This window comes from Ptychodera flava, chromosome 15, assembly GCF_041260155.1.
Source record: "Ptychodera flava strain L36383 chromosome 15, AS_Pfla_20210202, whole genome shotgun sequence".
Classification (NCBI taxonomy): Eukaryota; Metazoa; Hemichordata; class Enteropneusta; family Ptychoderidae; genus Ptychodera; species Ptychodera flava.
In genome coordinates, this window is record NC_091942.1 from 8,042,287 (window position 1) to 8,055,355 (window position 13,069).

At 37.9% G+C, this 13,069-nt stretch overlaps 1 protein-coding gene across 1 annotated transcript in view; it reads right to left on the reverse strand.

Moving 5' to 3' along the window:
• Window positions 1-13,069, reverse strand: part of LOC139151079 (uncharacterized) — a 270,051-nt gene that overhangs the window by 168,641 nt on the left and 88,341 nt on the right. Inside the window, exons 85-102 of the mRNA XM_070723612.1 lie at window positions 12,849-12,974; window positions 12,034-12,156; window positions 11,350-11,472; window positions 10,964-11,086; window positions 9,077-9,199; window positions 8,392-8,517; window positions 7,179-7,301; window positions 6,559-6,681; window positions 6,083-6,205; window positions 5,587-5,712; window positions 4,855-4,977; window positions 4,326-4,442; window positions 3,893-4,015; window positions 2,878-3,000; window positions 2,179-2,295; window positions 1,254-1,379; window positions 479-601; window positions 26-148 (exon numbers count right to left, since the gene is read on the reverse strand). Of these exons, the coding sequence (XP_070579713.1) occupies window positions 26-148; window positions 479-601; window positions 1,254-1,379; window positions 2,179-2,295; window positions 2,878-3,000; window positions 3,893-4,015; window positions 4,326-4,442; window positions 4,855-4,977; window positions 5,587-5,712; window positions 6,083-6,205; window positions 6,559-6,681; window positions 7,179-7,301; window positions 8,392-8,517; window positions 9,077-9,199; window positions 10,964-11,086; window positions 11,350-11,472; window positions 12,034-12,156; window positions 12,849-12,974 (2,214 nt within the window). The remainder of the gene's footprint in view (window positions 1-25; window positions 149-478; window positions 602-1,253; window positions 1,380-2,178; window positions 2,296-2,877; window positions 3,001-3,892; window positions 4,016-4,325; window positions 4,443-4,854; window positions 4,978-5,586; window positions 5,713-6,082; window positions 6,206-6,558; window positions 6,682-7,178; window positions 7,302-8,391; window positions 8,518-9,076; window positions 9,200-10,963; window positions 11,087-11,349; window positions 11,473-12,033; window positions 12,157-12,848; window positions 12,975-13,069) is intronic.

Genomic DNA, 13,069 nt, shown 5'->3' on the forward strand with positions numbered 1-13,069 from the left:
TTGAAGAGAGAATACATGTACTTACACTGTGTACAGAACTGGCCGGTGTAACACTCTGTGCATACACATGTGAAATCCTCGCAGGAGTTGTCAGCCTGGAAACAAGTACCTCCATTGGCACAGCGATTCGGTTGGCAAGGGTCTAACACTGAAATACAATAGAAAGAAAGCTGAAAACTTTTGTCTTGGATGCTTATCAAGTTGATATGAACATTTAAAGCTCATATCTCTGAGTCTTAATGCGCTCCTTGTTTCTCAAAATATCATCAACTTTTACTTTCATTCACTGATTCTAAATTACATGTATATATCTAGCAATACAAGCTGCATCAGCATTAGCACATTAACACAACACTGATATTTTGAAGTCCTTTGAAAGCATTTGTGGCAAAGTCAGAATTCCATCTGAGAGGCTCATAAAGACTTTCCTAGATAACTTGTTCAGATGTCCAAGTTTCGCCCAAAAAAATTAACTTACAGCGAGAACACGTTGCACCAGAGTAGCATCCTGGGCAGAGGCATGTGAAAGCAGTGCATGAGTTTGCTACTTGTTGGCATGTTCCACCATTTGCACACGGCAGGGAGTCACAGACATTTACAGCTGAAAGACAAAAAAAGGTAGTACGGTAAACCGTCGATTATCTGAACCTTTCTTGGAAGACAGGGATGGCAAACAGTGACAGTTATTCAATCAGATTTTTCTCAAACTTTTGATCAAAAACTGTAGCCAATGGAAAGTGATGTCAGTGAAGTCCAAAATCATCAAAAAATTACAGAAAAGTTCACAAAAAATTGGTAAAATGTTGCACAAAAATTTTGGTTGAAGTATTTAAAGCACAAAAAAGGTTTAACTCTGCACTATATCATGTCTGTTAATAGTAATTTTGAAAAACACATAGCACTGAACACCATTGTCACTAAATATCCAAACTGTCAAATATGCTTCAGCCTGTAGACATCTAGAACTTTATTCTTTGTTGACAAGTCTCAACTAGCTTGTGTCTGGTTCCTTTGGCACGTCTTTTAATATGGTTTTAGTCAGAATATCAGTGGTAACAACACACAGTGATTTTAGAAAGAGTCTTTCTGGTCAAAATGTGTGGACATATTTAATTGTGACATATCGATGGTTGAACTCTAATGACAATAGGAATGAGCCTATAATATGCCATTAATATAGTGAGAGAATGGAATTCATTTTGTGTGTATGTTGCCATTATGAACACTAAGGGCTTACAGTGGTAAATACGTACGTATTGCACAGATGGGTCCAGTGAAACAGCTGTTGCCACAAATACAGGTGAAGTCTGTACAAGATCCTGTCACTGGCTGGCAAAAGCCTCCATTCTGGCAAGGGCCGTTCTGGCATGGATTTATGACTAGAGGGGTAACAAGAAGGAGGAAAAATGAATTAACAGGAAGTTAAAGTGCTTTCTGCAAAAATTTTTGAAACTCTTGGAACATAAAATTTGCCAAGAGAATAGCAGCGATGACATATCCTTGGTATACATAATGTACAGGCAGGTAGATCCCAAGAAAGATGATAGTTTTTATCAAAAACCTTTTTTCTACTGGTGAAAATTCCCCTACAACCTATCTGCAAATCGAGGCCAAAAGTGGGTTTAACCTAATTTTTTTGAGGATTTCTTTGCATTTTACCTCACCATCTTTGGTGTTCTCTTACAATTGAACATTTGAGACAAACACCAATGTTTGCAAAAGTGACAGCTTTGAAACACAGGGCTCTCTCCACAAGCAGATTTTGAAGGGTGGACAACCCCACCCCTTTTATTTTTGAACAATCTGTTCATATGTAAATCACCGTACAAGAGAATACATTTGCACAACAAAAGAATGTGCAAATTATGCATTGTTATGTAAAATAACTGCCTCAGAGTCTGTCTTTCAAGCTGTAGATTACACATAACATCATTTGAAAACAGCCTCACATATTAAGTGGTTGAGTCTGTCAGGCACAATTTTGGCTAACCAAAAGACATTCACATGGTAATGGCACTCTACATATCTTTGAGAATAATAGACTGTATGACAGGAAAGTAAACTTCAATGCACCCCGGCTGCTCAGCTTCAAAGGATGGCCTTCTGTTTGTCTGCCTGGAAAGAAATCCAGCATGGAAGAACAGGTTTGAACAGGTGTACAGTTACACATATACTCACATTGCTCACACAACTGTCCGGTGTAACAGGTTGGGCACCTGCAAATGAATTCATCACACGTCGTCTGCACACAGGTACCTCCATTCTGACAACGGTTGAATGAACATGGGTCACTTACTGTGAAATGGAAGAAAAAGAGGCAAGTCAAGGACAGTGAATGAAATAAGTTATCAAAGTTATGAAACAAAGTTTAAAATAAAAAAGTTCTGGATAATTGGGAGCATGTTGTACCGGATATGACATGTTGGGAAAATTGTTACATTAAGGTAGTTTGTCGCCTTGAAATTGAAAGACTTTTAAATTAGTTTTGCTCAACCTTCATAACTTTCAACAATTCTCTTTCAAAATCATAACAAAATTGGGGTCTCTGTTCAAATTTTGGTACCAAGATAAGAAATTACCAAACATTTAACAAGATTTGAGATTCAAAATGGCTGCCATCCCTGTCTTATTTCTATGGGAAAAATAAAATTCTTGATTTTCGCAAAACTAAGCCCCAGTAAAAATTTTTGTTTACCCAATATGCCTTCAAGTGAGCCCTATCAAGTGGTAGCCCAAAAAATATTGTTAAAGTTTTAGAGTCTATCTATCTATCCCAAAGGCGCATTCTACCTCAAGAATCATTGAAAAGATTACTGTGTTTCAGCAGATACTGAACAATTCTATCATCAAATACAAAGTGAGCATGTGTATACTTACATTGACTACAGTCAAAGCCTGTGTAGCAGCCAGGACATGTACACGTGAAGGCTGTACAGCTTCCAGTTGTTGCTGTACAGAATCCATTGTTTTGACATGGATTGGGCAAACATTGGTTGATTGCTGTGATGGAAGTCATAAATACAGTAATAGTATTAAAAAAACAACAGATATTACACTATTTGGTAAAATGAAATTGTAAATGCTTTACACTTGATGTTACCTGGCCTGAGCTGTCAAGTAGAGGAAAATCTGTGCTAAACAATCAGAGGTGAACAATTCCATGTACTATTTGGTGGTCGTCAGAACCTGTCAATTGAAATTTAACAGTTCCTGACTGACCGAGCAAAAACATCGGGCATAGAAGGACTTCCGTCCATTTAAATTGCTGATGCCTGACAATGTTACAAGGTCACTGCTGAGCAGGTAAATATATTTGAAATTGACCTTTGTAACTGTTTAACTAGCTTTGTATATCCCTTTCTCTTTTTGCTTTTATTTCCTGATTCACATGGATGCTTGCATTGACTATGTGTTTGACATTGTTTGACCATGATCACTCATGATAATGTTTGACCATTATGGTGTGACTTTAATAGGGTCTGCCATGACCAATTTGACCATGTCTGACTATTGTCAATCAGGGTTCACCTGGTCTGCCATGACTGATTCAACCGTGCTTAACCGCAGTCGATCAGTTTTCACCTACAGCAAGGCATGACCACTGTGTGATGCAGGATTTTATTTATGGTTGTGACCATGGTCAAACATGGTCATTGACTCAGTTTCTGGCAGCAGAGAAGTATTGAGCAAACTCTTTGATTCAAACTTGAAATACTCCTCAACCATGAACTCTGTACCCTTAACCCAATCTCCTTAATATTCACCTAGCAATCACTTAATCATATCTTTCCTTTAAATGGAGCACAACACTGAAAAGTTTAAATCATCAATTGCTTGGTTTTACGCCCTTTTTTCGTCTTCTTTCACCATTTTCTACCAAACACAGACTTACGTTGTGAACACAATGTTCCTGTGAAGCATGGCTGACATGAGCAGGTAAAATCCTCACAGGAACCAGAGGTTGGAATGCAGAAACCATTGTTTTGACAGGGGTTTGGCTGACACTGATTGAGCCCTGTAAGCAAATTAAAGAATAAATGAGTAAATTAGACTTGAAAATTTCTTTATGCTTCAACATCACAATGCGGTCTTATTTTACAACTCGTAGACACACCATCACAATGTTGATAGCACTATCACCAGTAATTTCATCTGGCTTCAACCCACATACTGTGCTCCACTGTATAGTTTTGTCTTTATATGGCTGATCAACACTATCATCGCCTGGTGTAAATACAATCTGGCATCAAGAAAACCAGAGCAATGCCTTGGAGAGAAAAAAACTCTATAAAGTTCAACTGAGAAATAAAAACAAATGAACTTACTATTTTCACATCTGTCTCCTTCAAAACATGATGGACAGGAACAAAAGTAATCTTCACAACCAAGAGGATTGCAAGTCCCACCATTGAAACATGGGCTTGGTGAGCACGGATCCAATACTTTGAAAATCAGAAGTGAAGTTAGCTAGTTCAATGAACTGTAAATCTCTTGGTGTTAAACAATAGAGATAAAATTTCTAAATCCATGAACCATTAAAAAACATAGTAATTTGAAAGTACTTTTCAATCTCACTCCTACAATCATTCTAAGACTTCTTCTATCCTCTCATTCAAAATTTCTCTATATTGTATCACTTTTGGCCAACATGTCAAGGTGCTTTCATATAGTGTGTCTCCATTAGTTTAATTGCTAATGTGGCCCTCCTACAATAATTATCTGAAAAACCAATTAAAATTCTAAATAATTCAGAAACTAAAGCATGTCTTTAATTACACCATGTAATGTCATTAAATTACCCAAATGAGGAAACAGAAGGAGAAACGCTTCATACATTAATGTGACTGGACTTACATCGTTCGCATACAGTTCCTGAGTAACATCCCTGACAGGTACAGCTGAACTCCGTACAGGATCCGCTTTGAGGCACACAGCCGCCGTTGTTCTGGCACGGATTCGGCAGACACTGGTTCAGAACTGTTTCAAAAAAGAAAACAGCATAATGAATATAAATTATGTGACTTGCAAAAACATATAGTTTAATACATAAATATGTGGAGGTATACTGCAATGACATAAATTATGCAGCAAGTTAGCATGAACATTGGTATTAGAAAATCCTTTTGTCCCACTTCCAGGAAAAGTCTGTATCAAAGTGTGCAAAGTTATGTATTTGAAAACAAAAACAAGACAATATTCAGAATCTCTCAATTTTTGCTGTGAAGTAGATGTGACAGTGCAAACGAATTTTGTAAACTACAATGAAAGGACTGATTTCTCTCTAACACCTTCTCTTCTGTCAATGACTACTGCCTTCCTTGCTATAGAAATAATGTACAGATTGAATGCTACTTGAATTCAAATCACTGCTTGGTTAACTTTGGTCCTAACATATGAATATTTCTGCAGCCAAATTATGTTTTTGACCTCTACTTTTCACATTTCCATACATATTCTTAATTTGAAGAAGGGCTAGGAAAGTTATCTTACATCAGACAAATGAAAAGTATCAATCTTTAAATGAGAAGTAAATTCTTGTAAAGATTTGGGGCATACTATGGAAAAGGCAGCCGCCAACCAACTTACGTGTTTCACAATTTGTCCCAGTATAGCAACCTGGTGGACAGGTACAGGTATACAGGGTGCAGGAACCTGGTCTCTGCTGGCAGGTTGCTCCATTCCGACATGGAAAGCTGTTGCAAGGGTTTTGTACTGTATGGTAAAAAGGACATGTACACAATGTTGAAAGCGATCACACATTCAAGTATTCTAAAAAGAAGAATAATTTTGGAGAAACATGAGAAAAATTCTCTGAATTTAAATATGCAACTGCTATGCTAATGTGCACACATCTGCATTAAGACAAGCCTGGAAATATATACCAACATCCAAGCAGTGAGACCAGCAGTTTGTTCTCCCCGCGAGAAGAAATGCCACATGCTGAGAAGTTGATTAATAATGGCTAGTGTTGATCACCTATCATAAACTCCACATCATTGACAATGGAGCTGAACATGAACACTCTTTTGGCTGGAAAGTGATTGATACAGCAAGAAAACAAATATGCAACATGAGAACTCACAGGTTTCACATCTTTGTCCAGTGTAGCAGTTGCTGCATACGCAGGTAAGATCAGTGCAAGATCCTGGTGTGGGCTGGCAAAAGCCACCATTGAGGCAAGGATTTTCTTCACACTGGTTGATACCTGCATAGACAAGAGAAAGTTTGCCATAAGATGAGGGTAACACAATTTTGTTGAAGTGTACAGTACCTACTATGCAAAAACAGATTGCTGGTTTAATTCGAAAAACCCTGTTACAATTTCCATGTTTTGGTGAAACTGTAACTGAATCAAAGAAGTTTCTGTAAATCCTAACTGTTAACAGTGCTTGTGGAAAAAGCCAGTGCTAAATATTTTTGGTTTAAAAAAACTGTATAATTTAAAATGACAATCAAGTGGCTTTTGGGAAAGACACAAATCTTGTGAATCTTATCGGCAGTTTTGAAAAAAACTAGTACGTAAATTTTGACCTTTCACTGCAAATTTAGGCTACTTACGTCTTTCACAGAACTGCCCAGTATAGCATTCAGCACATGAGCAAGTGAACTCTGTACAGGAGCCGGGAACTGGCTGGCACTGACCGCCATTCAAACATCTGTTGACCTGGCAAGGATCAAGTTCTAACAAAACAAAACATGCATGTTAATCAATGCACATGGCAATCTAAACAAGATGTACTACAATATTTTTCAAGCTGGCTTGCATGGTCTATCCAAAGCAAATTTCCACCAAAAAATCTCTTATATAAATTGATTCTAAAGGCTTGTTTGTGTCTCTGTGTGAGTGTGTGCATGCACATGTGCATGCATTCTGATCAGTTCTCCAATAGAGAACAACTTTGGAATATTCACATGATGAAATTCATGTTAGAATTTTACAATGTGGTAAAGCTAATCTCAATCCTTTTAACAACCTGATCACTTCATTTTCCAAGATTCTGGCAGAATGAGAATGGGACAAACAAACTATACTGGTTAGAAAAGCCCCCACGTGAGTCACTCAGCGGGAAGGATGTCATATCAAGGAGAGGAAGGTATCAGCGGATGAGTAGGGAGGTCATCTGTGACTTGATCCAGTAAATGTGTCAGAGAAAGAGAAAAATAAAATTAGGACGCACCTGTTTCACAGAGATTGCCGGTGAAGCAGCCAAAGCAGGCACATGTGAAAGCCGTGCAAGAGCCTTGTATGATGTCACAGACAGCTCCATTCTGACAGGGATTCGGTACACACTGGTTGATTGCTGCCAACACAAAAACACAATATTCTTGTAATAGTGGTGTTGGTGTATAGCCATAGAGTTTTCAAGGAAAAGCCTGAATTTCATGGTCAGACATATGATTGGGTACAAAGAGGAGAATATCAGAATTTGCAGCTCACATGGAAGTTCTTAACCTTTTACAAGAATGCCCTTCCTAAGTTACAACAAATTGCATTTGAGAAAAATACATATAAATAATTGCAGTGATTAATTTATAAAAGTGACTGTACATATAAATAAATGAAAACTAAGTAACATTTAGTGGCAAAAGATGTGAAAACCCAGTAAGCTTTTATTTCAACTACAGGTACATGTCAACACAAATCCATAATATACATGGTACATGTATATTTTAATTTTCAGCAATAAACCACACCAAGTGACAGTATACCACAAGATTTTAGTTTACGACATGTATGCAAAAGCCATTGCAAATGCATAAATGTCATAAACTGGTCAAAATCAAGCAGTATACCATTTGCTAAGGTGGTTTATTGTTGCTACGTCACACCAGTATATTGAAATTCTGGCATGAAACATGAAAGGAATTTTTTTCTCTACCTAAGGGCGCGTGCATGTTCCAACTATGCAATATCACAAAATTTAATATAGCATGGTCAATTTAATATCTTGACCACCAGACCAGTATTTCCATAGGTCCATATATATTTCTTTCATGAATTTTACTTTGTTGTGCGTAACAATGCTTTACTGTCTGTTCTGTACTGTTTTGTGTCTATGTTATAACAAGTGACAATGTATTACGAATTTTGACCTTGTGTTATTGGATTATGGATAGGTATGATTGTGATTATTATACAGCAATCTAACTGTTCGAGATGTGAAAACAACCATGCTGTATTCATGATATAGCTCAGTTGGAACATGCTTGAGCTCTTAGCACATGGAAAATTCCTTGTTTGACGCTTTACGCCAGACTTTGCTCATGCATACATGTCATAAAATGGTCAAAATCTCATGGTATACACGTCACTGAGGTGGCTTATTGCTTAATTGTTTAACCGCAAATGAGACTTTTGCATCAAATCAATAAATGTAATAATATACTCACGTGTTTCACACAGGTCACCTGTAAAACAGCCCTGGTTACAGACGCATGTGAAGTCAGTACAAGAGTTGGCAGTTGGCAAACAGAAACCTTGATTCCTACACGGATTTGGCTGGCACTGGTCCAGACCTGTACGAAAATTTGATTTAAAAAATTAACGTTTGTTCTTCGGGGTCAACATGACGTAAGAAGGGTGAAATTACTGCACACAGGTTATATAAATGTCTAAAAGGAATAGTTCTGTTTAGCTTTTGTTGCCACAGAGTAACAATGATTCTTCAAATCACTCAGAACTGTTTGGTTTCAGAGACAAATTTAACAGGCTTTGTTTAGAACATCCATGCAATACAATGTATATATAGTAGCAGCAAAATTTAAGTAAAGAGAAGTTTTGCTGTATATGACCCTGGCACTTGGAATTACAAAGGTTTTCCTGCAGACAAATTGAGAAAAAAATTTCACCTATATATCAGGAACACCTTTCTTTTTCAGTCTATCAGCAGTTACTTCAACATGAGTTTCTTTTGCACATATATTGGCTGAATCTTTGAACGTTATATAAACAATATAGAATCAGTCTACATTTCACAAAGTTTTTACAGCAAGGAAGGTCAGCACATATTACATTTTTATTCAATGAACAAGACCCCTACATCATCAAGTATTCTGAGCATGATATTCTACTCACGGATTTCACATCTGTCGCCCTCAAAGCATCCAACACAATTGCAAGTGTATTCGGTACAGGAGCCTGGAGTCTGCCTACACTGACCGCCATTCACGCATGGGTTGATCTGGCACGGGTTTTGCACTGTTTGCAAAATAGACACGATTAGTAAACTTTCATACTCATAGAAAGGGCTGTATCACCATCAATCACGTTTTTATGGATGTGTACACATTACACTGTATGAATGCTGTCAGTGTTTTTGGTGCATTTAAGGGGGGTACATAAAAGAGTTTGCAGAATCCAGGTAACATTTCTGTTGTCTCAGGGATGAATCCTGGTAAAAGATTGGGGACCAAAGGTATAATTTACCTTAGAGTATCTGCACTGGTAATTATACCTTAGATACTCTAAGGGGAGATAGGTCAATGGTTTACAACCCTAGTAAACATTTTTGTTGCCCCTATTCAAGATGATTAGATATTATTCCCTAATATTTTTCTTTGTTCAGCGAAGGAAAATACGAGTGACGTAATGACCGTGTCACCACGAGTCGAAGACGAGTGGTGACACGGTCATTACGTCACGAGTATTTTCCGAGCTGAATGAAGAAAAATATTAGGGAATAATATACTTATCACATGCACAAGCCAATAATTCGTTATTTTTTGCAAAATAAAATAAGTTTTCCATGATGATTCCGCGTTTAAACTTTTGAACTACTTTAGGAATAAATATCAGTACGCCGTGCACAAGTTGTCAATCATTTCCAGTCGTCCGTCGTGTGCATTTGCGCTCACGTTCGTTCGTGTGTGGAGCAAATGACAGCTCTCGGTCTACATGTAGGCTACCTTCCGCAAAGTTATACTCTATTTCAAAGATAGCATAGTCCTAGAAATTTATCACAGACGAAGATACGCTATTTTTCGGGAACAAATATCGACTGAATCTCGACGGCGCGAACACTGTAAACGTCGCGCCTGACCGTGTTTGCAATGCGTACGGAACCCACGGTATACGCGACCAGCTTCGAGTTCGTTGTTTCCGCAAATTATTCACGTAATTCCTTCGGAATATATAGGCGATACACTCTTGTGTTTACATTTTTCGGATTAGTAATGTCGTAGTCTGTGAAAATATCGATATCATTACATGACTTTTGATCGTGGAGAAACATTAGGCCACCATGTTGTTTGTTTACATATTTACGAGCACACCGAAGATCGACAAAAAAAGGTCCGACGCACCAAAATTGAGACATAGACGCGGTTGTCGTGACGTAGAACGACCAGAGAATAAATCCCGTATTTTTTGTTCGGAGACGACAAACTTGGCTTGGCATGTGGATAAACCCTGGTTAAATCACAGGGGAAACACAGTGAAAGCTACCAGTGTATCATTGCCTTAACAAATACCCTGACTGTTTTCCACACTGACTGTATCACCCGGAGAATTGGAGAATAAAGTCTTTACAATTTATGTACAGTAAAGTAGAATGTGCCTCTGAGGGACAAAAATATTCACACTCTTGAACTTTTACAATACTCTTTTGGTCTACCATTTTGTTGAGGTTCATTTTGAAACTCATCGAGTAAATAAAGTTTTCATCAACTTTAGTTTTGTGAATATCCACGATTTATTGCCCCCCCCCCCCCCCCCCCCCCTTTTGAGTTAACACTGGGGTGGCAGCCATTTCGAATTTCAAGTTTCGGTAAACATTGGGTAATGTATTTCTCTAGTACCAAAATTTGCACTGTGACCCCTGATTTTATTTCTGATTTTGAATGGGAATGGTTTAAAATTCCCTTGAGGAAAGTTTGGGTAAAAGTTTAGGTCTCTCAATTTTGAGGCACAATCTACCTGCAGTGAAGTCTCTAATATTGTACAGATTGTGATAAACAGACTTACAAGTCTCACACTGCTGTCCAGTATAACATCCCTGACATTGACAAATATACTGTGTACAGGATCCAGGTACTTGAGAGCATACTCCACCGTTCAAACATGGTCTTTGATCACATGCATTCAATACTATAGTTGAATGAGAGATGTTAAAATATTCATTACATTTTTTGTGAACACTTTACATGGCACTACATTCCAGGTTCAACATTAAAGATAATATGCAAAGTAGCAGATACTTGCATTTTACATCTTTCAATCAAGTGTGACTGCTAGCTTTGATTTCTCATGCGCACACTTGTGCAGCAAATGAAAGCCCTACATTTTGTCAGACCTTGTTTTACGGTGTAAGGGACAAAACAAGGGGTAGACTTTCCCGACAAAACACTTACATGTCTGACATGTGAAGCCTGTGTAGCAGCCAGGGCAGCTGCACCTGTAGGCAGTACATGAATTCTGGACAGCAGTACATGTGCCTCCATTACTGCATGGGTTGGGTGAACACTGATCTATTCCTGTAGAATAAAGTAGAGTAAACAAACCTTGATGTAATAACATTTGATTTGTATACTGTATTGCTTGATGAGTTGCACTGAAAAGACATGCAGTTACAGTAGGAACATGAACGATGAAACCTGTTTGTGATTTACTTAATATGAGGTTACACCTTACAGAATTAAAATTGCAGCAATATGTCTTTACCATTCTTTAACTAGTCCTGGCTGGTGACTGAAAAGACTTCATACTGTACAAGCTGCTCAGAACCAAATCTACTGTGTGATAATGATCGTGTATTCAGAGAAGTACGTTGTGTTTGAATTGAAATCATGGAACATTCAGAGACAATTGCCAGTGTTCAGTCATAGAGTTACCAAATAACACTTTTGTGACTTGGCTGACACAGCACAAGAAAAGACCTAGGGGCAATATTGGCAAATTCAATAAATGTAACAAGATAATGCACATTTGTGAAATACAACCACTATACATCAACGACATAAAATGAATTTCTTCTTGCCATGGAGTATTGCAAAGGAGTAACTGTGATTTGTGCATAGCCTCATCATTTTACTTACTGTCTGCACAAAGTGTTCCAGTGTAACAGTTTGGACAACTGCAGCTGAAGTCATTGCAATTGTTTTGGGCTGGCATACAGAAACCACCATTCATACATGGATTTGGAAAGCATTGATTGATTCCTGGGTTTAGAAAAAAAGAAAAGACATGGTGTAAAGCAAATCAAATGACAGGTTGGAAGTCAGCGGCAATGACTGTTTTAAACTGTTTCTCAGTTGTTCCTTGTCTATGATTCCACATTAATAAAATCACTGTAGTACGGCAATGTGTATGAACCATGAACCAATATGTCTTCCAACTTACAATGTTCTGAACTCATTGAGTTGCATTACATTTTGCTGGAAATCTTCTGGATCAGCCCTATAGCAACACACAGCCCATGTAGTTTATTCTTGAATCATAGAGTATAGTTTCTTGAATAAGTGGTACACCAATTTAGTTCAGAGGGGGTCCAAACACTCAATGTTAGGGACTTTTTAAGGATTCTCTTATTAATTTTCAAGACATTTTGATGTCAAAAGCCCCATTTCCAAGGTATCTCTTTTAACATATTATTTTACGAATCATTTTTATGATGTCATGGCTTATCATCATTGTGATTTTCAAAAATGGTTGGTGGCTTATTAGTTTTAAAGGACTTTTCAAGACTGATTTTCATTTTCCAGGACCTTTCCTTCAAGGCCTGTTCGGGCGGCTTTAAAGTTCCAGGAATTTCAAAGACTTTCCAGAATACAGGCTGCGGTGAGCTTTGAACTCTAATGACTGTCACCACAAAAATTCCATTTGGTGTCTGCCGTGGGCAGAGGGCACTTACTCTGTTCACAGCGATCACCAGTGTAACACTCAGGGCAGATACAGGTATTTTGTGTGCAGGAGCCTGGAACCTGCTGACAGATGCCACCATTGAAACAAGCACTGGGCAGCTGACAAGGATCCAGTACTGTGAAAGAGATAAGGAGCACAAGGAGGAAAATGGATGATGATGAAAAACTGTTCTGCTTTCAATGCCAGATTTAATTTTTTTTTCACTGAAAG